Consider the following 27835-nt stretch of genomic DNA (forward strand, 5'->3'; position numbering starts at 1 on the left):
GTGTACACTCCTTCTACTACAGCAACGCTTCTCAGATTTCAACATGCACTTGCAAAATCAGCTACAGAATCGGTAGAGACCAGAACAAAATGACAATGTTTGAAAAGCAAGAAGAATGTTTTTACTTCTCAGGTCTCCCTCTGGACTCATTGGGATGTTTTCAAATTTGCTTTTAACCTGGGATCCTGCCCGACAAGGATAATCACAGGGCAAGCACAGACCCTCAAAGGTGCATAGAGCTTCACTTGGAGTTGGGCACATGAAGCAGACACAACTGACCCTGACCCTCCTTACACACAGGCCCAGGTCCCCACAGGCAGCAGAGGGTAGCAGTGGCACTGAATGGGGACAAGTGGTGCAGTGACTATCCTGGCAGAAGGTGGGACCATGCATGAACTGAGATTCCAAGTACACTGTGCATGCTTGAGCATCCATCAGACATCACTTACCAAGCAGTGATTCAAAGATAAAACTAACATGAATGTCAAGATGGCAATTACAGACTATTAAATCTCAGCACAGGACACCCCTTCTGAACTTGGGAGCCTGTGCAATCACTGCTCACACAGCCATAAAGCCAGCAGCATGCAGATGAATCAGCTGAGATCTTGATTCACAGGCCCAGGGTGGCCCTGAGACCATGTGTTTCCCAGAGGAATCTAAAACTGCTGGTCCTCAGGCTATAAGGGAGCAAGTTCCTACATCATTTTTAACTTGTTTATTATGTCAGAGCCAATTACCAACTCTCTATTTCTTGCATTATTCAAATAAGGCAGCCATGAAAATAGGTGTTAAATACAAGTCACCATCCATTGTGTCTTTAAAATGTGATGACTCGGAAGTAGCTAATCTATTCACATGCATGATAGCCCACCTGCTTGGGTTCAGAGACTTCAACCAGCAACACAGAGCATATATTGGTGGCCACAATGCAAAGACTCCCTGACTCTTCCCCAGGTACTCTGAGCTGCCCTTGCTCAGCGAAGCCAAAGGCTGAGAACCAGCAAGGAACATTTTCCAAAACAAGAGCAAGGGCCCACTGCTCAGCTCTTGGATCGATCTGACAGCTGAATGGTTTTGTTTTTAAAGGCAAACTCTATGAGGAAAGGTGTCAGGGACTTCTCAGAACTCCTGTAGCAGGAGAGCTCGGATCATAGTACCCTGTTCTGGTGCTGTGGCACAGTGGGTAAAGCAGCCAGCTTCTAATCTGAGTGCTGGTTCAAGTCCTGCCTGCTCCACTTCCAATCCAGCTCCCTGCTATTGCATCTGGGAAAGCAGTGGAAAATGGCCCAAGTGCTTGGGCCCCTGCACCTACACGGAAGACCTGGAAGAAGCTCCTGGTTCCTGGCTTTGGATCAGCCCAGCTCTGGCTATTGCAGCCATTTGAGGAGTAAACCAGTAAATGGAAGATTTTCTCTCTCTCTCTCTCTTTCTGCCTCTCTTTCTCTGTACCTCTTTCAAATAAATAAATAAATCTTTAAAAATAAGACAAAATAGGAGAAGGAGGAGGATGAGGGGTAGGAATGTGGGTGGGAGGACTAGACAGTGGGAAGAATTACTATATTCCTAAAGCTAGAATTCTGAAATGCATGCAAATAAATAAAATAAAAAATAAAATAGCACCCTGTTCAATGTAAACCTATACAGCACATAACATAGAGTGAGATCACCAGCAAACTGAGCCTCAGTATCTTCACTCCTAAAATGGGTCCAATTACACTTGCCCTGCCTCAAAGGAGGAAGCCTTTCATCAAATCACATGGGATAATCAATGTGAAAGACTGTGACCTACATAGTACTATAGAAGTCCAAGACTGTTCTTGTTTAACAGTCAAAAAATACTACAGGTGACTAATGGCTGTCACATTTCAGCTTCATGTCCAGTAGAATTTGAGGTGTGTTGGGGAGGTTGGGAGTGGGTTACTGGAATATACTGTTTCTTTTAAAGGTGGAATGTTACCCGACTGACAAATTGCTTTTATAACTGGAACAAGTCCTGCCTGCCATTTAGTAATACTTAGAAATCCATCATCAATTTGATTTATACCCAACAACAATAAATCACACAAAGTTACCTTGTGTAACCCAGTGAGTAAACAAACTAAACATTGTGTTTCACCTGCCTTGTTGGTGAGACAAAATGAAAACACTGGCTTCCCCAAATCCAATAATACCTTTGGTTTCTGGCGAGTACATTATTTTGGGAATCTTTCATGGAATATTTACTTTATTTTCTCTAATTCTGCAAGAAGCCACATTGGAATTGCAAAGAAATATAAATGATTAAAAAGCAGAAGTAAAAAAAAAAAGTAACTGGGGCTGGCACTGTGGCTCAGCAGGTTAAAGTAGCAGTCTGCAATGTCAGCATCCAATACGGGTATTGGTTTGAGTCCTGGCTGCTCTGCTTCCCATCCAGGTCCCTGCTAATGTGTCTGAGAAACCAGTGGAAGATGGCCCAAGTACTTGGGCCCCTGCACCCATGTGGGAGACCTGGAAAACACTCCTGGCTATTGGCTTTGGCCTGGCATAGCCCTGGTCTTTGCAGCCATTTAGGGAGTGAACCAGCAGATGGAAGATCTCTCTCTCTCTCTCTCCTTTCCCCTCTCACCTCACTCTCTGTCTCCCCTTCTCTCTCTCTGCAACACTGTCTTTCAAATAAATAAATCTTTAAAAAACGAAAAAAAGAAAGAGGGGATGGTGCTGCGGCACAGTGGGTTAAAGCCCCAGCCTGCAGCACCAGCATCCATATGGGCACTGGTTGGAGTCCCAGCTGCTCCTCTTCTGATCCAGCTCTCTGCTGTGGCCTGGGAAAGCAGTAGAAGATGGCCCAAGTCCTTGGGCCCCTGCACCCACGTGGGAGACCTGGAAGAAGCTCCTGGCTTCAGATCAGCTCTTCTCTGGCCATTGTGGTCATTTGTGGAGTATACCAGCACAATGGAAAACCTCTCCCTCTCTGGCTCTACTTCTCTCTGTAACTCTGTCTTTCAAATAAAGAGAGGAGAGGAAGGGAAGGGAGGGGAAGGGAGGGGAGAGGAAGAGAAAGAAGAGCAACCAAGTAGTTTGCCCAAAATTTTTTCAACTAATATATTAACTTCATTTCTTCAAAAATGGGGGACCCCAAATGCTACTCTTACCCTGGATCCAACATGGCTTCTTTCAAGGTGTGCATACTGGGGTTCACAGACTTCCTCATTGCCTATTCTTTTTCCAGGGATGAATAGTCATGAGGGATACTATAGGCAAGTAGCATCTTAAGTCATGGGCAGTATTTTAAAATTTATGATGTGGCAGAGGGACAAAAACCTGAAGCTAACTGACCCACTGAAGAATCAAGCTCTAATCTAAGCCCCAGATTCTAACCAATTAGACTAGTCAACCACAAATTGGGAGAAATAAAAATACAATTTGCTGTATTATTTAAAGTATACTCATGTTTAGACCTCCCAGGTTTGCACAATACACTATCTTCCTTAAACCGGGTCTTTCCAAGAGACACCAGACTTAAGTGACACAAAAGAGTTTTTTAATCCCAATTAGTTTGGTGTCCTTTGTTGATATTATTCTGTTTTTTTCTGACCAACAATAATGAATAACCCACAGACGCTAATGAATAACTAACTCCCTTTGTCTCCAAGGACAGCAGAGCCCAACAAGAAATGTCAGAGGCCCTGCGGTAAAATAAAAACCTTTATAATGAAAACCTTCCCAATTATATAGTCCTCTGGGTACTGCAAATGTAGAATTGTCTTAAATATTTAAATAGTTGTGTCAAATGTGCTTAAAGTGGGGATCATAAAACCGATTTCCCAGATGCTTTGAAAAATGCATTTCTTACCAGTCTAATTACAATCAGTAACTGCTGGAGCAGGAAGTAGGGGGAATGCTATTATTGGTACAATGTAACCAGGATCCTTTGCTCACAAATCCTACCAGAGAGCTGCCAATTGCTCAATGTCTTCCATGTGCACTCTGAGGCCCTGAGAAATAAGCACTCTTATCTCAGTACCTTAAAAAACTCATATATGGTAAACTATCAATGTTAAATCTAATTTCTATTATCTCAAAAACATAAAGCTCAAAGTAATTTTATTGTAGGACAGAGCAAATAAAAATAAGTTATGTCACTAAAAAGCAGGTACACAGTGGCAAGCATGCAATGAGGAATTATAAAGAAGAACCCAGCATTGTTACATTTCAACAAGAATTCATTATCTTTTTCTAATACATTTCCTAGCTCTGTGCACAGAAATGGCTTAACAGCAATGACATCCCAGAGTTAATAAGGACAGTCACGTGGTTTTCCAAATACTGTCCCCCAATAAGAGGGACAGGGAAATACAAGGGAGTCTAGAACATCTTGCCTGAAAACAAGTTAGTGTTTAATGGGAACATATCAAACAGAGAGAAGAACTGACCACAAAGGGCTCCCAATGGCCAAATTTGGGACAATTTGAGCATCAGAAATAAATAATGATGATAATGAATTATAGCACAGTAAATATTAAAAAGGAACACATGTAACTACAATTATTCTCAAAAAGAAGAGGGAGAAAGGCTCTCCTTTCCAGAAGAATACCAATTAACAGAGAGGGAAGGATAGAATCCAAAACCCATCAGTATGCAATTAACAATAAAAACTGATTCACACAACAATCATCGATAGATGCTATGAAAGGCTGTTGGAGAACAAGATATTCCTATAAGATTATTTATTAATTTTGAAAGGGAAAAAGTGTCCTGCACAATGCAGAGATCAGGTGACACCACTTCAACAAGGTGATCAAATGTAGCATCATGAACACCAGGATGAAGGAATATCCAGGGCTTCCTGGTGCAGTGTCACAGGTGGTACACAAATCACCTATGCAGGGTTCCTGCCAAAAATGTTTACCCTAAAACTTATCAGGAAGAAGTGATCAGACACAACAATCGTGGAACAACACAACTGACCTGAACTCTTAAGATATCAACATACTTTGGCATGAAACACAAAGATAAGGCAGGGGAGAGGGCTGGTTTAGATTAAAGAACACTAAAGACATGACAAGCAAATGTAATACATGATCTTTGATTAGGTCTTTGTGTGGCAGTAAAGGACATTTGTATTTTAAATGGGGAAAAGAAATTATGTATATTATAAATAATAACTGGCATAAAATATAAAATAATATAATAGCAATTTGATGATAGATTATAAGATATAACTATAAATAATAGTTACAGCAAAGTTGAATTCCTTGGTTCTAATGGACATATTTTGGTTATATAGATACTTAAGAATTTGTGAATAATATATCACAATGTCTACAACTACAACTTACTTTGACTTGAGAGAGATAAAGGTGGAAAAAATGCTTTAAAAAAGGCAAATAATTGTTTTAAAAAATAGAGAATACAAAATAAAATAAGATAGCAGCAAGTTTAAAAGAAGATAAACTCAGGACCAAAGAATGAGCCTATTCAAGAATTAAGTTATGTAATAGTTAGCTGATTTTAGTGAGAATAACTGGGCAGGGCTCCTGTTTAAATTCTGTCCTGTTGAAAGGGGACAGATTTGGGGAGAGTTAGCTGTTTTTTAGCTTTTTTGCCCTTTGTCCTTTTCCCTTCCTCCTTCACTATTTTCAGTAGACACCACTGTAGCTTGAGCTGGTGTACAGCAGTGCAATTGCACAAACATGCAGAAAAGACTGAGGATAGCTCCATGATCTTGGACCTGACACAGCTGAACTGCCGCTCCTCAGCAGCAATCGCCTACTCCAGCATTCTCTATGTGAGAGAAAAATCAACTCCTATGATAGAGGTTCCCATATGTCCTCAGTTCATGGCATGCTTGGTGCCTCAGCCATTTTTTTCATAGTGCCCCCAGGTCAAAAGAAACACCCAACAGTTGTGTTTATTAAGTAGTTAGGTGTTAATAACTTAATAGCATTTATATATTGACAACTGTTTGGGGGAAAATGCACATAAATTAAAACAAACATGGTATTTTTATTTCATTCTTAATTTTATTTCATTCTCAACCACAATTACTGATGTAATGTGTTTCAGTTGTACATTCTACTACTTCTCAAAGCTTGGAATCTGATTGGACGCTACAACCCTCATTTCCTGTTCCAAGTTGACTTCACTTACTACTTGTTTTTAAAACAGTGGTAAAATATAAAGAACATAAAATGCATCATCTTTTTTAGTATAGCTATTTTTTATTCTTTTTATTATTTAATAAATGTGAATTTACAAAGTGCAACTTTTGTATTGTTGTGGCTTCCCCCCCGCCCAACCTCCCTCCCTCCCACGGCCCTCCCCTCTCCCACTCCCTCTCCCATCCCACCCTTCATTGAGTTTCATTTTCAATCACCTTCATATATAGGAGATCAACTTAGTATACCCTAAGCAAGGATTTCAACAGGCTGCCCTCACACAACCACACAAGGTATAGGGTGTTGTTTGACTAGTAGTGTTGTCTTTAAGTTTCATAGTAAAACACATTAAGGACAGAGATCCTACATGGGAAGCCTGTACCCAATGACTCCCATTGTAGATTTAACAAAATGCATTATCTTAACCACTTATAACTGTACAGTTCAATGGCCTGAAATTCATTCCTGTTATACAACTATCACCATCATCCATCTTTAGAACTTTTTCATCCTCCCCAAATGAAACTGTGTACCATCAAACATTAATTCCCTAATCCCCTTCCTTGAAACCTTGGCAACCACTAGTCTTTCTGTCTTCATGACTATGCCAAAAACTTCATATAAGAAGACTCACACAGTATTTGTCAATTTGTGACTGACATATTTCATTTAGCATCATTTCCTGAAGGTTCACCCTTGTTGTTGCATGTATCATAATTTCCTTTCTTTTTGAAAGTTTGCTTTTTCCTTGTATATTTACTTAGGAGACAGAGAGACAAACATAATAGAGAGAACTCTTAACCCACTAATTGACTTCACAAATGGCTGCAATGTCTGGGGCCAGACTGGGCTGAAACCAGGAAACAGGAAAGCAATCCAGATCTTCTGCATGGACGTATGGAACCTGATTACTTGAACTATTGCCACTGTCCCCACCCCCCCACACCCACCCCCCAGTATGCATTATCAGGAAGCAGGAGTCAGAAGCCAGAGCCAGGCATCAAACCCAGTACTCACAAACATTTGATAACTAGTGCCTTAACCACTAAGCTAAAACCCTCTCCCAGAATTTACTTCCATTTTAAGGCTGAGCATTTCACTCTAAGTATTCCATTCAATCATATATTCATGGGTTGTTTATGTGTTTTGGCTTTTATGAATAATACTAAGAACATGGGTATATAAAGTGCTTGCTTTTTTATCACAATTACTGAAAATGTGGCTTCCTAAAGATCTGACATCACTAAAGGAAGCATAGTACGATTTATTTTTTATTATTTGACAGGTAGAGTTACAGACAGTGAGAAAGAGAGACAGAGAAAGGTCTTCCTTCTGTTGGTTCACTCCCCAAATGGCCGCAACGGCCGGCGCTGCGCTGATCCAAAGCCAGGAGCCAGGTGTTTCCTCCTGGTCTCCCATGCATGTGCAGGGGCCCAAGCACTCGGGCCATCCTCCACTGCTCTCCCGGGCCACAGCAGAGAGCTGGACTGGAAGAGGAGCAACCGGGACTAGAACCAGTGTCCATGTGGGAAGGCGGCGCCACAGGAGAAGGATTAACCAAGTGAGCCATAGCTCCGGCCCTCATAGTACGATTTGCTTTTGAAACTGTTGGCCTCTTCAAGCTAGCACTTGCCTAGTATTCAAAGGATGCCACATATCCTTCTGTTTCCTTCAAGTTTTAAAATAGCCTGTGATACCCTGAGCTTACTGTGGTGCCTCAGTGAACTTGAGTTTGGAAATTACATCTCTGATGGTAAAGTCTCTTACTTGAGTTTCCAACTGAGCAGAACTCAGTCCTTAAGTAGCATCAACATTACTATCAACTGTATTCTTCTCATAAGGCTTCCACTGCAAAGTATCTACTCTTTATTGAAATCAGAAGTCAACGTACGTGACAGTCCTTGGGGAACTTACATTCTCTGTACACAACTCACTGCATTCCTAAGAGTTAGCATAATCACTCTCAAGACTCAGAAAATGCATTTTTTTAGCCACCATGTAAACTGCACCTTGTCCCAAAGCAATGATTGTCTACTGTGATGTGTCAACTTGCCTGGGCCCCAGGCTGCCCAAATATTTGATCAAACATTATTTTGGGTGTTTCCTGCAAGGATGTTTCAAGATGAGACTAACATTCAAATCAGTAGACTCTGTAAAGCAGACTGTCCCTGATAGTGTGCACAGGTCTCATCCAAACAGCTGAAGTCCTGAATGGAATAAAAGGCTGACCCTTCTCCCTGTAAGGGAGAATTCTTCCCTGTCTGATTGCCTTTGAACAATGACATCAGCTTTTTTCTTGCCTTTGGATTCAAACCAAAACACTGGCTTCCCTACCGGGGAGGGGGAGAGGGAGGGGGAGGGAGGGAGGATTCCATCTGTTGGTTCACTTCCCAAATGGCTGCAATGGCCAGGGCTGGGCCTTTACCATCAGCTCTGCCTGCTCTGGGACTTCTGACTTGAACTGGCATGAAACCATCTGATCACCATGTAGGTCTTGAGATGTGCCTGCCTCCATCATCTCATGAGTCAATTCTTCATAATAAACCTATTTCTCTATATAAGGATATAAATATATACACACATATATGCATGTGCATATATATTTTCACACACACACATGGATGCACACAGGTGTCAGCTTAAATATCATACTCTGCTCCTGTTCCACCAGTTCAGTACAGGCTGGGACCCCCCTCACTGATGTTGCCATGTCACTCAGAGCATATCCCTATCAGAGCTCTTACTGTGCTTTATTTTAACTGCCCACTTATTTGTCTGTCTCCCTTAGTACCATGAGGGCAAGCACTATCTTTTACTGGTTATTTTATCTCCAGAACAGCAGCTCACCCATAATACACTCATGTAGGCTCAATAATTATTTGTTGAGTAAATGATCAAAGTTCAAACAGTCCTGGATCACCATTCTCGACCAGTTAAGGCTTAGTTTAGGAACTGTCAATCAAGATCTGAAAAGGACACATGCAGCCACCTCTGGCACCATCCAGACCAGTAATGGTAACTAAGCTGCACGGCCAGAATAATTATACAATGTCTTTGTCCTCTTATCTGTGTGTATCATGCCCCAACTATGTAGACCCAAAACAGGCTCTGTACACTGGGAAGCCAAGCAAGGGACCAGGGAACCAAAGACAAGAATCCAAAAGCAGTCCTATATTTTACATACATTCCAAGATGTACTGACCCCAAGAGTTCACTATCCCTTCAGTACCTGAAGCATTTTTTTTTTTACTGTGATTACAATTATAGCCACTTCTGATCCCCACCACCTGGCTGGTGACCATGAAGTTATTACTCTTTCTAGATCTTAGTCACCTGATCAGTTAAATCAACCATAGCATACAACTCAGCGCTATTATGAAAAATAACTGAGACTATGTATTATTAAGCACTTAACACAATGACTGACACATACTAAGTTATGATATAACTACCTCCATTCCTATTGTCGAGATTGCAAACTCAGTATGGTTCATAAAAAAAGCAGGCTACAGTTCACTAGTCAAGCATGAGCTGGAAGATTTTACTGGGACTCTGTCTCTGAAAACCCAAACACCTGAGTTTGATATTAAGGAAGTTAGTTTGCCACACCATGAGAACAGCAACCAACAATGTCAGAGCCATGTTGGGTATGTCCCCCAAGAAATCTTTTCTAATACTTACTATCAGTATCTCTAAGAAGCAAAACAACTCAAAACCAAACCTGGTTTAAATTCATTAAGTCAATATCAGTTTCTCAATATAGTATGTCATGTAAATAATTTGCTATTCCTTAACAATTTTTCCTTAATTTAAAACATATGGCAATTTGAGGGTGCGCATTTGGCCTATCAGTTAAGACAGCTACATCTCATTTCAGCGTACCTGGGTTTCAATGATGGCTCCCTCTGGATTCCAGCTTCCTGCTAATAAGGAACCAAAAAGGCAACAGGTGATGGCTCCAGTAGCTGGGCCCCTGCCACCCACATAAGAAACATGGATTGAGTTTCAGGTTCCTGGCTTCAGTGTGGCCTAGTCTCAACTGTTGTAGGTATCTGGAGATTGAACCAGTAAATGCTTTGTGTTTCTCTCTCTCTCTCTTTCTCTCTCTCTCTCTCTCTCTCTCTCTCTCTCTCTCTCCCTGTCTACCTCTCAAATAAATTTTTTAAAATTTTAATGCAATATATGGTAAGTCAACACTATTGAATTAAAAACACAGTATCTCTAAGAAGCAAGCGCCATGGTACACGCAGTAAATTAATCCTACACCTGCAGCACCCACATCCCATATAGGTCCTGGCTGCACATCTTCCAATCCAGCTCTCTGCTGTGGCCTGGGAAAGCAGTAGAAGATGGCCCAAGTCCTTGGGCCCCTGCACCCATGTGGGAGACTGAAAAGAAGCACCTGGCTCCTGGCTTCAGATCAGCGTAGCTCCAGCCGTTTCGGCCATTTGAGGAGTGAACCAACAGATAGAAGACCTTTCTCTGTCTCTTCCTCTCACTGTGTGTAACTCTACCTCTCAAATAAATCAATAAAATCTTTAAAAACACACACACACATTCCCTCTGCATTTCAAATCAACCAGATTTTCTAGTTCTCCACAACCACGCAATACATCTTTTCATTATTCTCTTCTAGCTTGCTTCTTTTATAATAGCTCTAACTGTACTATAAAAATTATAAATTTTCTCAAAATATTTTTCTTGTCATTTGTATACATTTATTCCTCATTTATTGGTTATTAAAATTTCTCTTTTTCAATCTTTTCCCTTCCAAACACCTTTCTTCTAGCACTTCTAACACTAGCATAAATGGCAGTTCCAATTACCCTCTCATCCTTGGCCAACGGAATGCAGCCCCCAGAGAGCCCCAGCAGAGCTACGTGTATCCAGAGGGTAGGACCTTGTGATTCCTGCTCCTGCCCTTCTGTTACCGCCACCCACCCCACCTTTCTATTTCTGATCTATCTTAGCTTCTACTCTTTCACAGTCCCATGAGGTATCACATGCTTTTACTCAGCAATTATTTACCACTATGGTCCCTTTGCCCCAACACACACACACACACACACACACCCCTTACTGAGCAAGCTGGATATCATTATGAGAACATCAATTCTGACCCTGACATTGAGTGATGTATCCTTCCCATAGGATTTTCTGCCAGAGAAAGGGATTTTGGAGGTTTAAAAAAAAAAGCTTTCACTTTGAAAAAAATTCCAGAAAGACAATCCTACCTTTCCCAGGATTTGAAGGAAAAGGGCTTCCAAACTCCTGCTGCTTTGGCTTTAAAGTGTGTGACCCTGACATGCCTCCAGCCGGGGCAACCTGATATCGGGGCTTCCCATTGGTGAGCACTTGTCTCCTGGGGCTCAAGGCAGGCAGGTGAATGGGACTCTCAGCCATGTTGTTCTGAGGAGCCATCCCTCCTCCCGAAGGCATCTTGAGATGGAGACTGTTAGCAAGGCTTCCAATAGCGGGGCTTGGTGTGCTGCCACAGGACAAGGGGCCAGGAGTTCCCGAGTGAGCTCGTATGGGAGGAACGTGTTGGCCACTAAGCATCCCAGGCCCCTGTGTGGTTCCTGCTGTCCGGTGCAGATTCATGCCGCATGACCTTCCATTCATCCTGAAAAACCTGTCGCCAGTTTGGTCAAATAGCCAGTGGCACTACTCACTCCTTTCAGGCAAGGTCCAGTAAGCTATCCATGGGATGGTTTATGAGCCTGTTTAAAAGACAAATACAGGCATTTTTAAAGTAAAAAACAAAACGAGGCATAGCAAGTTTTCAACCTGCATATCCTTCATATCAGGAAGAAAAGAAGCACTCCCAACAAAATGGCCTTTTACATAGAACGGGGCCATCCGATATAAGGCTCACTGGCGGGCACTCTCCCCTTCCAGACTCATGGTAGGCACGGATTACGGATCACTGCATTGTTTTCTTTGCCAATAAGCCCCAATCTATGCAATGCTCTTGGCAACCCAACCAATCTACAGGTGCTGGCTTGCAAAATGCAACTTAGTTTTCTCCCTTGAGGATCTGTCCATACTAGTTCAGTTCAATGTTTTACTACAGTGGGCCTTAGGAAACCCAAAAGTACCACATTCATGAGCTGTAAGACCAATATTTCAAAGGGTTTCAGTCAATAAACACAAAACAGACATGGCCTCAAAATGAGATTACTGGGACATGAAGCCATCTCTGATTTTTACCATATGAGTAGGATTTTCACAATCTCTAGGTTTACAAAAGATGAAAGTCTTTTGTACTGGAAATACTGCCTAGATCTCAAATTCCATATATTTAAATATTCACAAAATATATTTAAATATATATTTAAATATTCACAGCAATACTAGAGTCTTGGTTACATAATGATTCTCATTTATAGGGATGGAAATAAAGTCAACACACAATACACTAACCTTCTATGAAGATGCTAAAAGAAAACAAAAAGCTTCACGAAATGCCTTTGAAAAGCATAAAGAATGGCCCTCATACAGATGAGCTGCCCAGTATGTTCACCATGCCTGATCACAGTCCCGCAAAGCTTACACTTACTACACAGTGGGGTAAAAAAAAAAAAAAAAAAAAAAGAAATCCTGTAGTTTGCAACAAAATGGATGCAACTGGAAACCATCATACTTAGTCAAATAAGTCAGTCTCTGATTTGTAGCAACTAATAGAGTACCTAAAAGATCATCTAGAGAAGTGAAATTGACACTTTTTGAGATGCAATGATTTTGAACAACCCTTGTCTCAACTGTTGAGGAACAGTTTTTATTTTTCATACTATTTTTTGAACTCCATGTAGTGTAGGGTTAACCTTATGAGTATAAAGTTAACTGAAAATAGATCTTTGTAAAAAACAAGAACGGAAACAGGAGAATCCAGTCTCTCTCACTGTCCACTCTGACTGTCAAAAAAAAAAAAAAAAAAAAAAAAAAAAAAGAAGAAGAAGCAAAAGAAAAAGGAGAGGGAGGAGGAAGAAGGGTGGGAGTGTGGGCAGTAGTGTGGTAGTATGGAATAAATCACTGTGTTCCTAAATTTGTATATATGAAATGAATGAAATCTGTATACCTTAAATAAAAGGTTTTTAGGTAAAAAAAAAAATTACTACCACAAATGTGATGTTAGTATTCCACAATTCCTTGATAGCCAGTTCCTTAAATGCATGCAGTGAGGCAGCCAGCTACTATGGTAGTGGCACCACCTCAACTCTATGATAGACATAGTCACAATTGGCCTTTTATACAGATATTATAGGCATGGAAAGAAGCCAAAGCTGAACAAACACAGGAAATAAGGATTGAGTGCAAAGCAACAGTGACCAGGTATCTTCAACTGGATGGCTCCTACTATGTATGATCCACTTAAGGTCTTACACAAATATTTTCAACTCAACTCCAAAATAAATGACTCCATAAATCATCACAGAAAATATATGAAGGAGTGAAAACTTTTTGTGAAGGAGTTTTTTTTTCTTTCATCATAGCGGAAAGCCTAAAACATTTTTAATTTTCAACTCAAGCACTCACCATACCTTCAACAAAGTGTGCCTGTGTTAAGGAACATCACAAATAATTAACAATATGAATTTTGGAGTATTTTTATAATTTTTACCAATTCTCTATTTTATTAAGAATTCCATCACTCTGTGACACTTCATGCTATCATGCCATCTACTCCAAGGAATTATTTAGTAGTGTTCCTCTAAGCCAGGTCTCACCTCTGTCCCCTGCCCTGCATGACAATCTCTATAAACAGACAAATACATTCAGGTTATCCAAACCTGAATCATTTAAGTTTATTAATGGAATAATGAAACACAGAACCTGTTACCAGACTGATTTGTTAAGATTTTTCTTTTTACACTGGAAAAATTCCAATGCCTTTTCTTTTGGGTCCAAGTAGGAGAAGTAGACAGTATTACCAGCTGGCATGTTGACTCATTCATTGGTTCATCATGAGCAAGAGTCATTGAATGTCTCGAGCTCTGTCAGATGAAATTGGCCATCTATTCTCCACTCATTGATAAAACAGTGTTTCCAAGCAGTCTGAATCCCGCAGAAGAAAGTGCTTATTCAGCTCTCTACAACAACAACAAAAGATGTCATATTGGTAATTTCTTGAAAATAAAGAATTGTCCAACATGACTGGAAATATGAGTCACTGAGACCATGGTTCAAGTGACAACTGTCTGCAGATTTGTAGACTGTGCCCATTTCCAGGTTTTTAAAAATAAGAGAGTCATTTTGGCAGGAAGATCACATGCAAGCAGGAATTCTCATCAAAAATATGGATAAAAACACCTAAGAGTACTTAGCACTACACACAATCATTAAGAAGGTGAGTCTGCAAGAAGGAAAAATAATTACAGCACTGAGAACTTAATCAGGCATTCACACTTGTCTGTCTCGCACTGAATATTTATTTTCTTATAAACTGCATGCCTGTTTGAAATACCATGAGGTTGAAAGTAAAACAACAGCAACTTACACTTAAATTTTATGGCCAGAAAAACAGTATCCTGAGAGTAAAGTGATTAATACCATGGAAAACAATGATATGCAACTGAGCAAAACTAGCCTCAAGACAAAACAAAAAGAAACTACACGGGAAAAATGCCTGTAATTCCAGTTTTCACATTAATCATGCCAACAGATTTTTTTTCAAGCATTAGATACCAGAATGTAGAAATCATTTTTTTTCTATTCACATTACAATACTTGTAAAGACCTTTTAGCTAGGTCATACAATCAAGATAGAAATCTAAGTCCACCTGGTAACTAAATGAGAATAAACTGCTAACTTTGAAGAAAGACACAGCTTCCCAGAGTTACAGTGAAAAGAGCACTCAAAAAGTCAAGATACCTGAGTTCTACTTCTGGCAAATCTTTTATCACTTCTTTGGACTTGTAGTTTTTCATCCATAAAAAGTTGAGGAGGTTGACCAGAATCACCACATTCTCTTGAAATAATGTTATTCTAGGTAATTTGGATAAGGAATTTTATAAAAAATATCCACTTACTCCAATCAATAAATACACAGATTGTATACCTATGGCACTTGAATATAGGAAAACCCAGTAGACATGCAAGCAAAGATAACAGCAACCTCTACTAAGTCTATCAAAGCAAGAGCTGATAGGAAAGCTCTCCTGCCCACAATGTGCTGAAAGGCAACACTACCATGAAAAATGAATTGAAGGTTAAATTTAGACTTTGCCAAAAATGTGCAACCACAACTAATCCGTATCAACATCCTAAGTGACAGTATTTGACTACATGATCATCTTTCTACTGAAAACCTTGATCAAATTTTCCAGCATCTTCCCTTTTGTCCTCTACCCAATTACTCTACCCCAGGCTACCAACAGAAGAAAAAGAAAAGGCAAAACAATCCAGAAGTATAAATTTAGAGAATCTGATATCTGACATATTGACATATTTAAATTTTTAATATTCCATTGGTTCACACAATGAAAATGTTCATTCTGCTAATATGAGTCAACATGAGACTTAATAAATCTTTCCTTTTGACCACTTTGAAACTCAACACACTCCTGTAAATCAGGTTTGAGAGGAAATTACTTAACCCCTAAGGAAACTAAGGCACAAAACCATTTAATAATTCCACAATTTTCTGGAAAAGCATAAGTTTCATCAAAATATAAAATCATGACTCTACCTTCCACCCAAGGCCCCAGGAATTATTTTTCAAGGATTAAAAATTAAACAAGCAAGAGCAATGCTAATGCACCCATTCAAGAAAATTCCAAAAACAGGCGTTCCATAGTGCCTATTTACAACCGAAAAGGCCCTTTCTTGGTAAATATCATTAATAGACTCATCTAGAGTCATAATTCATCTGATGAGCCAGTTAATTATTAATTTTCATACATCATTTCATTTCCTTAGGCTACATTTAGCCTTTGTTACATTTTCCATTCCTTATGCCACAAGCATTTCTTACTCTGAATAGAAAACCTGATAATGAGGCACAAAATACTGGTCAGCAAACAAACTGCTCCTGAGTCTGCTTCTTATAAGTAGGTCTAAGCCATCTAAAAGAGTTTTTATTGATTCTTTTGGTTTTTTCCTTCTGAGTTAATGATTGTATAATTTCATTAACACTGCCTTTTCAACATCGTTGCCTTGATCGTTAATAGGCCCATGCAATTCCCATGGGTTTCTCTTGTTACAGCTTTTGTGGCCAGAAGAATATAGAAATGAAAAGCCTATTGATAGATACTATAAGTTATTCTCATGCACGGCTGCAATGTGAAGCACATTTTGCAATTCAATCAAGGACAGATAGAGCTGAATGTTCTTAGATCCCAGGAGTTCATTTTAATAAGCAGAATGTACCTTGTCCTAACACAGGTGACTGACTCCTCAGAAAAGATTGTATAAACAAAACCCAATCATGTAAGTCATTTTATTGGCAACAATATAAACAAAGCTATATTAGATGTCACCAATAAATCAAAATTATTCTTGTCTGCAATTTTAACAAGAGGAAAGTGCAAACATGCGCCTGTGAAGCCAGAGGATATTATAGAGGAAATGTATTGGATGTGTACAATAGCATTGCTCTAAATTGAAACTGGAGGGTACTATATTACGATAAAGTAACCCACAACAAGGTATAGCTGATCACTGCTGTGTTTCACTTACTTTATTCCATGAAATCAACATTTTCACAGAATGTACCACAGAAGTTATACAAAAACAGCTCGCTACAATAATTCCTCCTTACTGAGATGCAGAACAAAAGTTAGGCAGGTTACACCTAATAATTAGTATGCATGGACCTGTTCACTTGGATACTCCCAAGGCCTAATGTCAGTAGTTCTAAGAATGTTAGCATATTTATTCTGAATACTAATATGTACAGATGATACTCAAGCAATATAACTAGCAACTAGATGAAATCAAAGAGGTCTCATTCTGTTACACCAAATAAAAATATGAAGCCAAATCGGTGTAGCCTCCAGAGAGTCACAACCATCCTTCCAAAGACCACTCAGAAAAGATAATGTAACAAACATCACAGATAACATAATGAACAGCATAGATCCCATCTAATGGAAATACTGATTTAACTTCATCTGTGGTTCAAACCCTTAGCTATCTTATTACAAATATTTCAACTTTGTAATTTTTATGCTTTATAAATGTCCTCAAAAATGAAAATAATCTCTCCTAAATTTAAGGCAGTGCCATTAGTAATTTAAATTAATGGCTATGAAGCTCAAAATAGGAATAGGAAACATGGCAAGATAGAAAGAAGGGAAAGGGAGGGTAAAAAGAAAGGAAAGAAGTGAGAAAAACACAGAATTTGGCCAAGACCAATTCAGGAATTTATCTCCAGTTAGTCAATCCTAACAACAAGAAATCAGAAGCAGCACTGAGAACCATCTACACAATGAAAATTATTACAGATTGTTGGAACAAAGTCAGGACCTTCAGGAAAATACTGCTGGAGGGCAGTATTAAAAGTTCCATAACCTCGCTTAGAATCCACTTTCCACACTTCAGTGCATCTATGTAACTCTCATAGCCTCCTACTTCACTCAATGTCACTACTTTTAGTAGTAATTACTTAGAAGAGTTTCATTTACTTTGCCTCAGTAATTAACTCATCAATGAGTACAGAAAGAACGAGAAAACTGTGGCAATACCAAAAATGGCAAAACAGAAAGAAATGATTACAGATTTCCTGGTCATGTACAAGAAATCACAAAGTGAAAATTAACTTGGAACCAAAAATATTTTAAGACAAATATAATAAAACTTTAGAAAGGTAAGAATGCCTCAGCCCATGCACTCGCCCAGTTAGGTATCAATACACTATAAATTCCTAGATCTATGTGTAAAGAAGTAGTCTTTCTAAAACACTGTTTTTCAAACTGGGTTGTAATTCATTGGTGGTCCATAAAATCAATTATTCAACAGAGAAAGCTTTTTTAATGAAAGAAAGCCAAATAAAATAAATATGAGTAGAAGTTATCATAGTAAAAATAATGTATTAATGGTCATAAATTACTTCAGTTATTTGTGGGTGGACATATCAACACGTTTACAGGCATATATTATGTTCTGAGTAACATAATACATATATGAGATGTCTTCAAAAAGTTCACGGAGGGGCCAGTGTTGTGGCACTGTAGGTTAAGCCGCCACCTGTAATGTGAGTATCCCCTGTTGGGTGCCAGTTCAAGTCCATGCTACTCCACTTCCAGTCCAGCTCCCTGCTCATACACCTGGGAAAACAGTGGAAGATGGCCCAAGTCCTTGGGCCCCTGTACTCACATGGGAGACACAAATGGAGTTCCAGACTCTGGCTTCAGCCTGGCGCAATCCCAGCTCCAGCAGCCATTTGGGGAGTGAATCAGCAGATGGAAGATGTCTCTCTCTAGACGAAGATGTCTCTCTCTCTGTCTCTCTCTTTCTCTGTCTCTCTCACTCTGTAACTCTTTCAAACAAATAAATATCTTCTCTTAAAGTTCATGGAAAATGTATATTATGGATTTCAAAAGTTTTTACACCAAAATAAGCTTGTCTTTTTAATTCACTGTTTCCATGAACATTTTGATGTCTCTCTATTTTATGGTAGGTCACAGTCAAAACAGCATAAAAGCTACATTATAAAAACATCCGGTCTATTTGCCTATCCAAGTATCTACAAAGAACAGCTGCAGGTATACATAGAGTTGAACAAAGTAAAATAAATCCCCAAAAATAGATCTTTTAAAAAGATTTCATAGTTCAACATTTTTAGCTTTATAAAAAAATGAGGATTAAATAATATGAAACCATATTTCCACCACTGCTGTTTTTCCCTATGGCTTCTACTTAGTAAATATCAGTTGATCAACTGTGCTCAGTAATAACTGATCAAACAACTAACAATCAGGATCAACATGATGGACAATTTTATATCACCTTCATTACAGAGGGTAGACCTTCTCTGGAATGAAACAGTGCATTTATAACACAAAAGGGGGAATGTTTAAATTAACTCATAACTGTCTTTGAGAATTGAGTTTTTCAAAATGTGTTCTTAATATGAGTTAACCATCAGACTCCAAGAAGAGGAATTGGAATGGAAAAATGAACACATTCCCTATGATGTCACTGCTGAATTAATTACCTGAATTGCAGAGTGAGCACCACATGGCCATGGTTTGAGACACAAAGACTTCTTCTTCATAAACATAAAAGCGAAGCAACTAGTTGAAGATTTTTCTTTAAAAAAAATCATCCTCACTCAAGGAAGTACATAGGTAGTAAAATAAGGCAAAAGAAAAAGAGCATTATTTAGTCTGTACAACTAACCACTCAGTTCACGTGAATAACTATTTTCAAGGCTAAAAGTCACAATCCTTTCAAAGGGGTAATAAATATCTACCTATGGAAGATTCTAGACATAAAATGTCTCACTCCCTAAACCAGATATTTAAACATATTAAAGTGCCTCTATCACACATGAATCTGAGTGATTTCTTTCCTTTAGTGTGGTTATAGCCTTCAAAGTGACCAATATAGCTATTTTTAGCCATTGTTAGACAGAAGTTTTACACAACTTAAATTATGTTTCAATGACATCATGATAGAAGTATGAATGTCCACAACAATGACTAGGCCCTTAACCAACATGACAACATATTTATTAAAAAAAATTTTTTTAAACATCCATGAGTGACTCAGCCAAGTTACAGACAGAAATGGAATCTATTGGTCATGCTGAAAAGGTTGGGAAAACATTAATCCATTTCTTCACACACAAGAATAACAAAATTTCATACACAGTCCTGACATCTGGTTAGTTTTCTGTGTACAGTATTCAACAGGCCTAGAAATGAAACTTCAGAGACCTGACTCAGAATTTCAGAAATAACTGATGTTCAGGAAGTCTGAACTCTTTATCACGGCACCTACAACTGGCTCTGATCTTGCACTGTGAGCCTATCAGCCCATCTGCAGTTCAGCAAGGCTTGCTACACTTGAGGGAGTAGGTAGCCATTCACGTTCTTGGCCTAGAAGAGATCGCATCAGACAGGAGTGGCCCCACCAGCTTAATCTGTCTCCAGTTTATTTGCCCTCAGCTGTGTATTGACTTCAAGATTTCAGTTTTACAGACAAACCCCCTGATTGTTTTTCTCATAGTGGAACACGACTGGCTCCTGTTCCTGTTCATCCTACATACTGCCTTAGAGACTTCCTCCATGGTTTTTCCATTCCCTTCTGCTGTCTTCTTTCTAGAACTTACTAACCCTCTTAGCCCACCCCAAATATCCACGTATGTCTCCCTGATCTGTTCTTGGTCTCCACAGCTCAGATATGTAAATGGGGATAATTATGCATTGTCTATAGTTCACAACATTACAGAAGACTGAGAAAATGCATGTCACATGCTTAGCACAGTGTTTAATACATAAAAGGACCTGAAAAACGTGAAAGTACTTTACTTTCCACACCTCTCTTTTCACACTCCTTTCTCCATTGCATTATAGTTACACGCCTGTACTTGTCTCCACATCTACATTCTAATTTCATTTAGCTTTTGGAGTGACATCTGATTTTTCTTGGAACTTTCTCCAGCACTTATATGTACAAAGACTGTCTTCTATAAAACCTACATGTTACATTTTTCATGCTACATTTACCAAACCTATTCTTAGACTGCATTTGTATATTCACATATATTTATATTTATATTATTCACACTTTCTTGGTCATTTATACTGAAAATACAGTATCAGCAAAATATGCAGTTATATCCCACATTTAGGACTTATTACTCAAATACAATATAAGTGAAGTGTGACCATACAATCCTGAATCCCATGATCCCATGCTCTGTAGCTTATGAAACCAAGTTAGCCTAGTTCCTTGTCTATTCCTCCTGGTCTACTACTGGCTACTACTTTTTCTATCGAGAAAAAGTAGCAAGGAAATTCTATTTCACTCTTCTGGACAAGCACATTATTCTTGCCGTTGCTTGGCAAAAAGGTGAACAACAAAAAATCCTAGCATAATGCTGCCACATGAAGAGTCAGTCCAGTACTGAGATCAGGCACCTTGTCTGTTGTGGGTGCTGTTGGCCCTCACAGTGGGCCTGCAAATGCATCCTGGGTTGCCATGGAAGAAGCAGCCCCTACTTACCTACACTGGGGCCACACCAGACATTTCACTGATTCCTGTTCAGTGTCCCTATCCACACAGTCATCACGGCGTAAATACGGCATCTGTTTCCTTAGTGTTTTTCCTTAATTCTATCATATTAAGTAATGCCTGACCAACTAATTTCTCCAAGCCAAAGTGTCCCGTTATCCTTAAAGGTGGTTTGTCAAAGGAAAGAAGCCAGACCTAAGAGTACATATTGAATCATTCCATTTACATAGGGTATTAAAAATAGGCAAAATGAATGTATCCATTAGAAGGCAGGCAGTGGAGTTTAGGAGGTGGTAATCACGGTACTGGAATATGAGATATGTTTCCTGTGTATTAACTATGTTCTGTTCCTTGATAGAGATGTATCTGGTGTGTGAAAATTCACTGAATTTAACACAGGAGTCCTATTCTGTAGAGATATTTCATTTGAGATAAAAACTGGCTTTTATGTCAACTATGCCTCAAGTGAGAAACAAGGAAAACTTGGAACTAGCACACCTTTTAACCAAGCACTTGTTACTATCAAGGTTTTAGTATGTCTCATCACCCTTGATTGAAAGGGGTAACACACTTTGATTGCATAGATGTAACCATGTGCTTTTTTCCCCAGTCCTGATCAAGTCTATGACCAATGTAACTTAAGACAAAGTTAGAGTTATGTCCTGTCTTTCCACCTTATTTGCAATATATATCCTCTACAGAAAACAACTACAAAAAACCAGGGACATAACGTGCATGGAATCCTACTCCTGAATTATATCCTTCAAGAAGCACCACATCTGGAAGCTGGGAGACTCACTAATTGACCTTCACCTCCAAAGACCAGTAACTGCAAAATAAGAGGGGGCAAGAGCAGCAAGAATGTCCTCAGACTTCATTTATTCCAGAAGAGAACACTAAAGGGGCGTGGGGGGAGCAAAGGCTGGAGTGAGCGGTCTTCTGAAATGAAGGAAAGATCCCCTCCTGCCACATACAGGAAGCAGGACTGAAACAAAACATTCATTTGGTATTTTTCTACCCCATCCTGCCTATTTGAGTCCAGTAGGAATCTGACCCGCTAGGTAGACACTGGAGTGCATCCAAACAAAAGAGATCACTTCCTCCCAGGCTAGTCAACAAACACCAGGTATTCAACCTCCGATAACTTGACTTCTAATAAGGAACAAGGGTGGAATCAGAGAATCAGAGAAATGATGTTCTCCCAAATGGGCCCACGGTGAACCAAGCACAGAGTGGATTATGGCAGCAGCAGTGAGATTTAATTGTTCATACTCAAGGACTTGCTGAGGCCCCGGGGCACCAAAGTAAAGGAAATAAACCACCAACAAGGAAAGGTGCCTTGGAAATAACAGGAAAAGAAATGTCCCCTGCCCTTTCTTTCAAAAGGTAGTATTGGAAGTAATCTGCCGGCCCAGCCAACTACTGAAAACGCAAGAAAACTGCAGCGTGCTTAAAGATGATCCATAAATTCAGCAAAGTCTCAGTTGCAAAAATAGCACACACTATCACAGACTCCTGTCTCCAGAATCTCTTCAGCCTCTCTGTGAACAACCCTCAACGTGGCTGCACCTGATTCAAGCAGCACACCGGGCAGAGGCAGGAGAAAATCAAGTTTGAACCATCACCACCACCACCACCACCACCACCTCAAAAGAAAACTGTTGCCCCGTTTATTCTAAAAGGGGAGACCCAGTGGGGAGCAAGGCCGAGGGCAGAAACGGAAGACTGGCTACATCCCAAGGCAGAAACCATGGCTCATGAAAGCTCTCTGAGGGGGACAGAAGCCTTTGCATCTGGCTTGGGTTCACCTTCTGACCCAGAAATGCTCTTCAAACTGGGAACTGGACGTCTTAAGTGTCTGCCCTGCGTCTGACAATTTGGCTGTGATATCCCGAGCAAAACCCTTAAGGTCTCTAGGTCCCCAATACCTTCACATGTAGGCCAGGAGCAGCTCAGGCCCCTTCTAACTTTGTTTACACAGCACTTGAGAGTCTAAGTCCCATAACCTAAAGGGAACTGCTCCACTGGAGGGAGCTGCAGAACTTCCCTTCCTCGCGGACTCTAAGGCCCCTGGGGCCCCAACTCTCCAGAGATGCTGGCGTGGGGAGAGGGTGCAGAGCCCTTCCAGAAGAGGGCCCAGACGACAGGAGTCCAGTCTCTACCAACCCTGCACCTCCCTGCGACGCCGGAAGTAACGCCAGATCTCCTGCCCCGGGTTCAGAGGGTGCTGAGATGAGAGCCCGACAGAAACCGGGGACGCCGGGAGTGAGGGAAGGTGAGGCACAGAGCAGCGCAGCCGGGGAGAGGGGCGCGCGGTATGACAGGAGGAGGGCAGCCCTCGTAGCTTTCTTACCCCACAAGCGTGGTCTGCTGGGGTCCCAAGCCCTGGCCCCGGGGCTCCCCGGCGCGGAGCAAGGGGCGGATCCGGAGGCGGAGGCGGCGGGGCCCGGCAGGGTGCGCGCTGCCGCGACCCCGTCACTCCCCCGCCGCCTCCGCCCCTAACCCTCAGCCCCGTCCGCGAGCGAGCGAACGCAGCAAAACAAAACAAACTCGTGCCGGCTTCCTGTTGTGCAACTCAGTCCTGAGTAAGTCGGGGCTGAAAGGGCGCCGCCGCCGGCCCGCGCCTCGGAAGCCCGCACGGACGGCCGGGGACCCGCGCGTGCTGCGGAGCCTGCCCGAGCCCGGGGGGAGCCCGGGCCCGGCTCGCCGCGCCCCAGAGCGCACGGGCTCAGCCTCCGGCCAGGAGCGCCTCTCGGGCAAGCGTCCCGGCGCTCGGGTGTCCTTTTCCCTTTCGCCTCCCAAATACCCTTCCCCCCACGCCAAAAAATCTGAAGTCGCAGCCAGAAACCGTCCCCAAAGTTTCTTCCTCCGGGCACCTAATTGAATCATCCATAGGATGACAAATCCGCCGGGGCCAAGATTTCCAGACATTTGGGTGACTTCCCCGACCCCGAAGTGACTTGTCAGCTCCAGTGAGTAACTTGGGACAGTCGCTTGGGGCAAGGTGTGTGTCTAGGAGAGAGCCCGGCGGCTCACTCACGCTTTCCAGAGAGCGGCCCCGGCCCACTTCAAAACACACACAGGGTCATTTATAGGGCCTGGAGCCGTGCGCAGGACAAAGTCCCCGAGACTGAGACATTTTCCAAACACGGCTGACATTTCGGCGGGCCCATGAAAACGTAAACGCGCGGTGACGAGCCCGGCGGGGAGCGTTCGCGTCTGAGCCTTGTCTGCGCCCTTGCGCGGGGGAGGTGACAGTGCCAGACCTGCGGCCGCAGGCGCTGGCCCGCTCTCCGCCACTCACACGCCTAACACCCCGCCCCGAGGGGCTCCGGGCACCAGAGCGACGCCGGCTGGGGGGAAGCACACGCGTGGGAAAATAAAAAAAGCCTTCGTGGTGCTACGCAAACACGTGGGACCTGAAAAGGCAACTACAGCCCGGTGTGTGCGCGGCCGATCTAACGTCACCCCATCAGTGCCCACTGAGCCAAAATCTCTCTCCGTGGGCACTCGGGGTGGCGTGCACCCTGCCCATGCGCCCTGTAACTTGCCCTGGTTTTGTAGCCCTCTGGGACCTGTAATGTAAGAAGAAAAAGAAAACTCTTCCTAATGAGCGAAACTTCCAAACCTGTTGGTGTCTTCCTACACTGGGCGCTCGTAGGTAACTGGCAAGAACCCAGCTTGATCGCCTCCCAGTTAGGTGTTGCTATCTCTATCCCAATAGACGTTTCGAGAAGATCTAAGAATCGGGGGGCTGGAGCCCACGTATCCTTAAACCCGCCCAAATGCTGCCCGCTCAGCGTGGAAAACTATTCCGAACCCCCCGTTGGCGGCTCTGAGCCTCAAAGCTCCCGCAACTCTCGAGCGCCAGGGTTGTCCCGGTCGCTCGCCTGCGAGCAGAGTTCCTGCGGCGTCCACTTACCTGGTAACCGGGATTTCCACAACAAAGCCCGGCGTGCGGGTCCCTTCCCCCGGCCAGCCTCCGCGAGTGACAGCGGGCGGCCAGCGCTAGCGAGGAGTTACCGGGGCTCCAGGCTTCAGAGCGCTCGGCGGGCTCTGCCTCCTTCGGAGCTGAACACTTGCATCTCAGCCGGGGGACAGAGCACGGAAACCCGGCCCGAGTGCCGTGTGTGCGCGCGCGGCTGCGAGGGCAGCGGCGGCAGGGGGAGGCGGCGGCGGCAGGGGGGTGGTTGGACCCTCGGCATCAGCTCATTTTCCCCCGCTGCACACACGCGCTCGCAAAGAATGTTTTCAAAAAGTTGGGTTGCGACTTTGTGCCTCGTCTGTCCTGCTCATCCTCGCCCCGGGCCGGCGGATGCGTCCGGGGGCCAGCCCGGGATGCGGGCTAACTGCTGCTAACCAGCGGATCCCGTAAAGAGGAGCGCCGGGCCGAACCTGGACGGCGGCGGACCGCGAACCCCGGCGTGCGGGGAGGGGTGGCGGTGGCGGCTCCCGGCGCCTGTGCCCGTGCGCGCCGCGCTCTGGGCTGCCCGGGCGGCGCAGTGTGGACGCGCTGCACGGCAGAGGGGAAGGGGGAAGAGGGAGGGAGGGAGGGAGGCGGCCCGGCGAGGAGTGTGGATGTGTGTGCGGCCGCGAGGGCCGGCCTGCAGCCAGCTGCTTCCTGAGTGCGAGCGCCAGGGGGGGAGGGGTGGGGGCGGGCTCGCCGGTCACCGGGCCGGCCAATTCCAAGGCCGAGCCTGTGTCTTGCTCTCCACTCATTCACACACACACTCCTTCTCCTGTGCGCGGAGTCGAACTCCAAGGCAGGGTACAGGGTAACAGTGGGGAGACCCTTGCCTTCTTCCTGGCCTTTTTGGTTGAAAACTGTCTCTCTCTCTCTCTCTCTCTCTCTCTAATGAAAAAGCGTCACCGTCACCGTTTCCACAGGATTTGGTGACAAGCCATAAAGAACGAGAAGGGGGAAAATACTCAGGAGTAACAGGGAGAGATTGAAAACTAAAAAGTGAAAAAAAAAAAAAATCCTAAAAGGATCTTTCTAATCTAGGGGATCCGATTAGCCTGACAGTTTCAGAACTGGACAGGCAGGGCAGAAAGGATGTCTTAGGCAGCTTTCCCAGTTATTAGGGAAGCCACGAAGGTGATGAAAATGTAGCAAAGGTGTACAGTTCTGAACACCAACTTCCAGGTACAGAGGCACCTGCCATGCAAAATAGACCTTTTTCCTTAAGAATTCATCATCCCCTGCTTCAGGCTTCAAGTCCCACCTAAGCTGGGACCCCACCCCACCCTGCCTTTCTGTTAGCCCTCAAATGGTGGTCTGCAGAGGGCCTGATTTTAATGGCTTCACACGTGTTGCCACAGTTGCCCATACTGTGAATTCTCGATTCTTGGGAATCTAGTTATGAAACGCACACAGTCCCCCAGCTAGGACTTTCTGCAGCGATGAAATGAATGAGGATGCCCCAAGACACTTGGGATTTCCTCAGCCCTGGCAGCCTGTTCTGCTCTCACTCAAACACAAATCAGCCTTCAGGGAGTAGACGCCAAGATCAAGATAGAATCCTGAAGAACATGAATGACTTAGCTCAAGAAGCCAAGCAATTTTCATTTATCTCATTTCAGCAGGACTATTACTAGACCTTGTCTTCATCCATGACATGAACATCAGCAAAAGAAAGTCAGTTTTCACAATACTTTTTTCTGTGTCTCGTGCTCCTCTTCCTTCTCCTTCTCCTTAAGAAACAGATTCTTCAGAATATTAATCACCAGAGTATCTGTCAGCAGAAGTAGAGGGAGGAGAATAAATACATGTTTCAGATATGACATTCTGTCCAGTTTCCAGTTTCTCTCTCTGTGCCTCATGGCCTGTTAAAGGCAAGTCTCAAAGCCCAAGATGTCAAGAGATGGATTCAACCACACATAAGAAAAGAAAATATTCATAAAATGAAGCATGCAGCAGCATGACAAAAACAAAGAAGCCAAGTGGTAGAACTGCCATGACTATTCAATTCTGGCTGGTTATTGCAACATGCCTGACCTTCACATAAAAACTCCTCCTCATTAACTCCAGCCTTGCAGAGCAAGATGGGAACATTGATCCTTCCATGCAGAATGGGAAATTGTGTTCATCACACTTTCAGACTATACAACTGCTCCCCAGGAACAAGACAAACCTGCAAAGAGGTTGCAAAAACACCTTTCCAACTTCCTTCAAACATCATTTCAAATACAATGGTTTTGATGCATGAAATGGTGTCCTAGGGGTTACAGAATTTTCCAAAACTACCCACTTGATGGGAGTAGCTTAGCTGGAAGAAAAAAAATTATGTGGTTCTACACCCTACTTTAATCAATGGCTTATAAAAAGAAAACAGTGGAAAAGTTATGGGTTATTGATTTGCAAGTACCCCGAATTCTCTTCATTTATAAGTACCCAAGGGTAGGATTTTTCATTTTGTTTAGATGTGATTTTCATGGATCCCTGACATCCCTAAGACATTTCCATTGCACAGGTACAATGCTTTGGTTGAATTTGGAGTAATGGTGAATGAGC

The 27835-nt window shown here is 42.4% G+C and overlaps 1 protein-coding gene and 1 long non-coding RNA gene across 14 annotated transcripts in view; one reads left to right on the forward strand and one right to left on the reverse strand.

Moving 5' to 3' along the window:
* Positions 1 to 27835, reverse strand: part of GLIS3 (GLIS family zinc finger 3) — a 797279-nt gene that overhangs the window by 475164 nt on the left and 294280 nt on the right. For 4 of the 12 annotated variants that reach the window (XR_011379800.1, XM_070051548.1, XM_070051509.1 and 1 more), the window contains exon 3: positions 11375 to 11860. Coding sequence is in view for 6 of the 12 variants with exons in the window: in XM_070051548.1 (XP_069907649.1) it covers positions 11375 to 11762 (388 nt within the window). In the remaining 6 variants the exon portion in view is untranslated. Of the gene's footprint in view, positions 1 to 11374; positions 11861 to 14071; positions 23383 to 23674; positions 23810 to 25243; positions 25383 to 27835 lie in introns of those variants that run through there. The other 8 variants (XM_070051535.1, XM_070051524.1, XM_070051541.1 and 5 more) reach the window with 8 other exon arrangements.
* Positions 23402 to 27835, forward strand: part of LOC138844261 (uncharacterized) — an 89101-nt gene continuing 84667 nt past the window's right edge. Inside the window, exon 1 of one of the 2 annotated variants that reach the window (XR_011379802.1) lies at positions 23402 to 23596. This is a non-coding gene — a long non-coding RNA (uncharacterized lncRNA). The remainder of the gene's footprint in view (positions 23597 to 27835) is intronic. The other variant, XR_011379801.1, reaches the window with a different exon arrangement.

The sequence above is a fragment of the Oryctolagus cuniculus genome, chromosome 1 (genome assembly GCF_964237555.1).
Source record: "Oryctolagus cuniculus chromosome 1, mOryCun1.1, whole genome shotgun sequence".
Classification (NCBI taxonomy): domain Eukaryota; kingdom Metazoa; phylum Chordata; class Mammalia; order Lagomorpha; family Leporidae; genus Oryctolagus; species Oryctolagus cuniculus.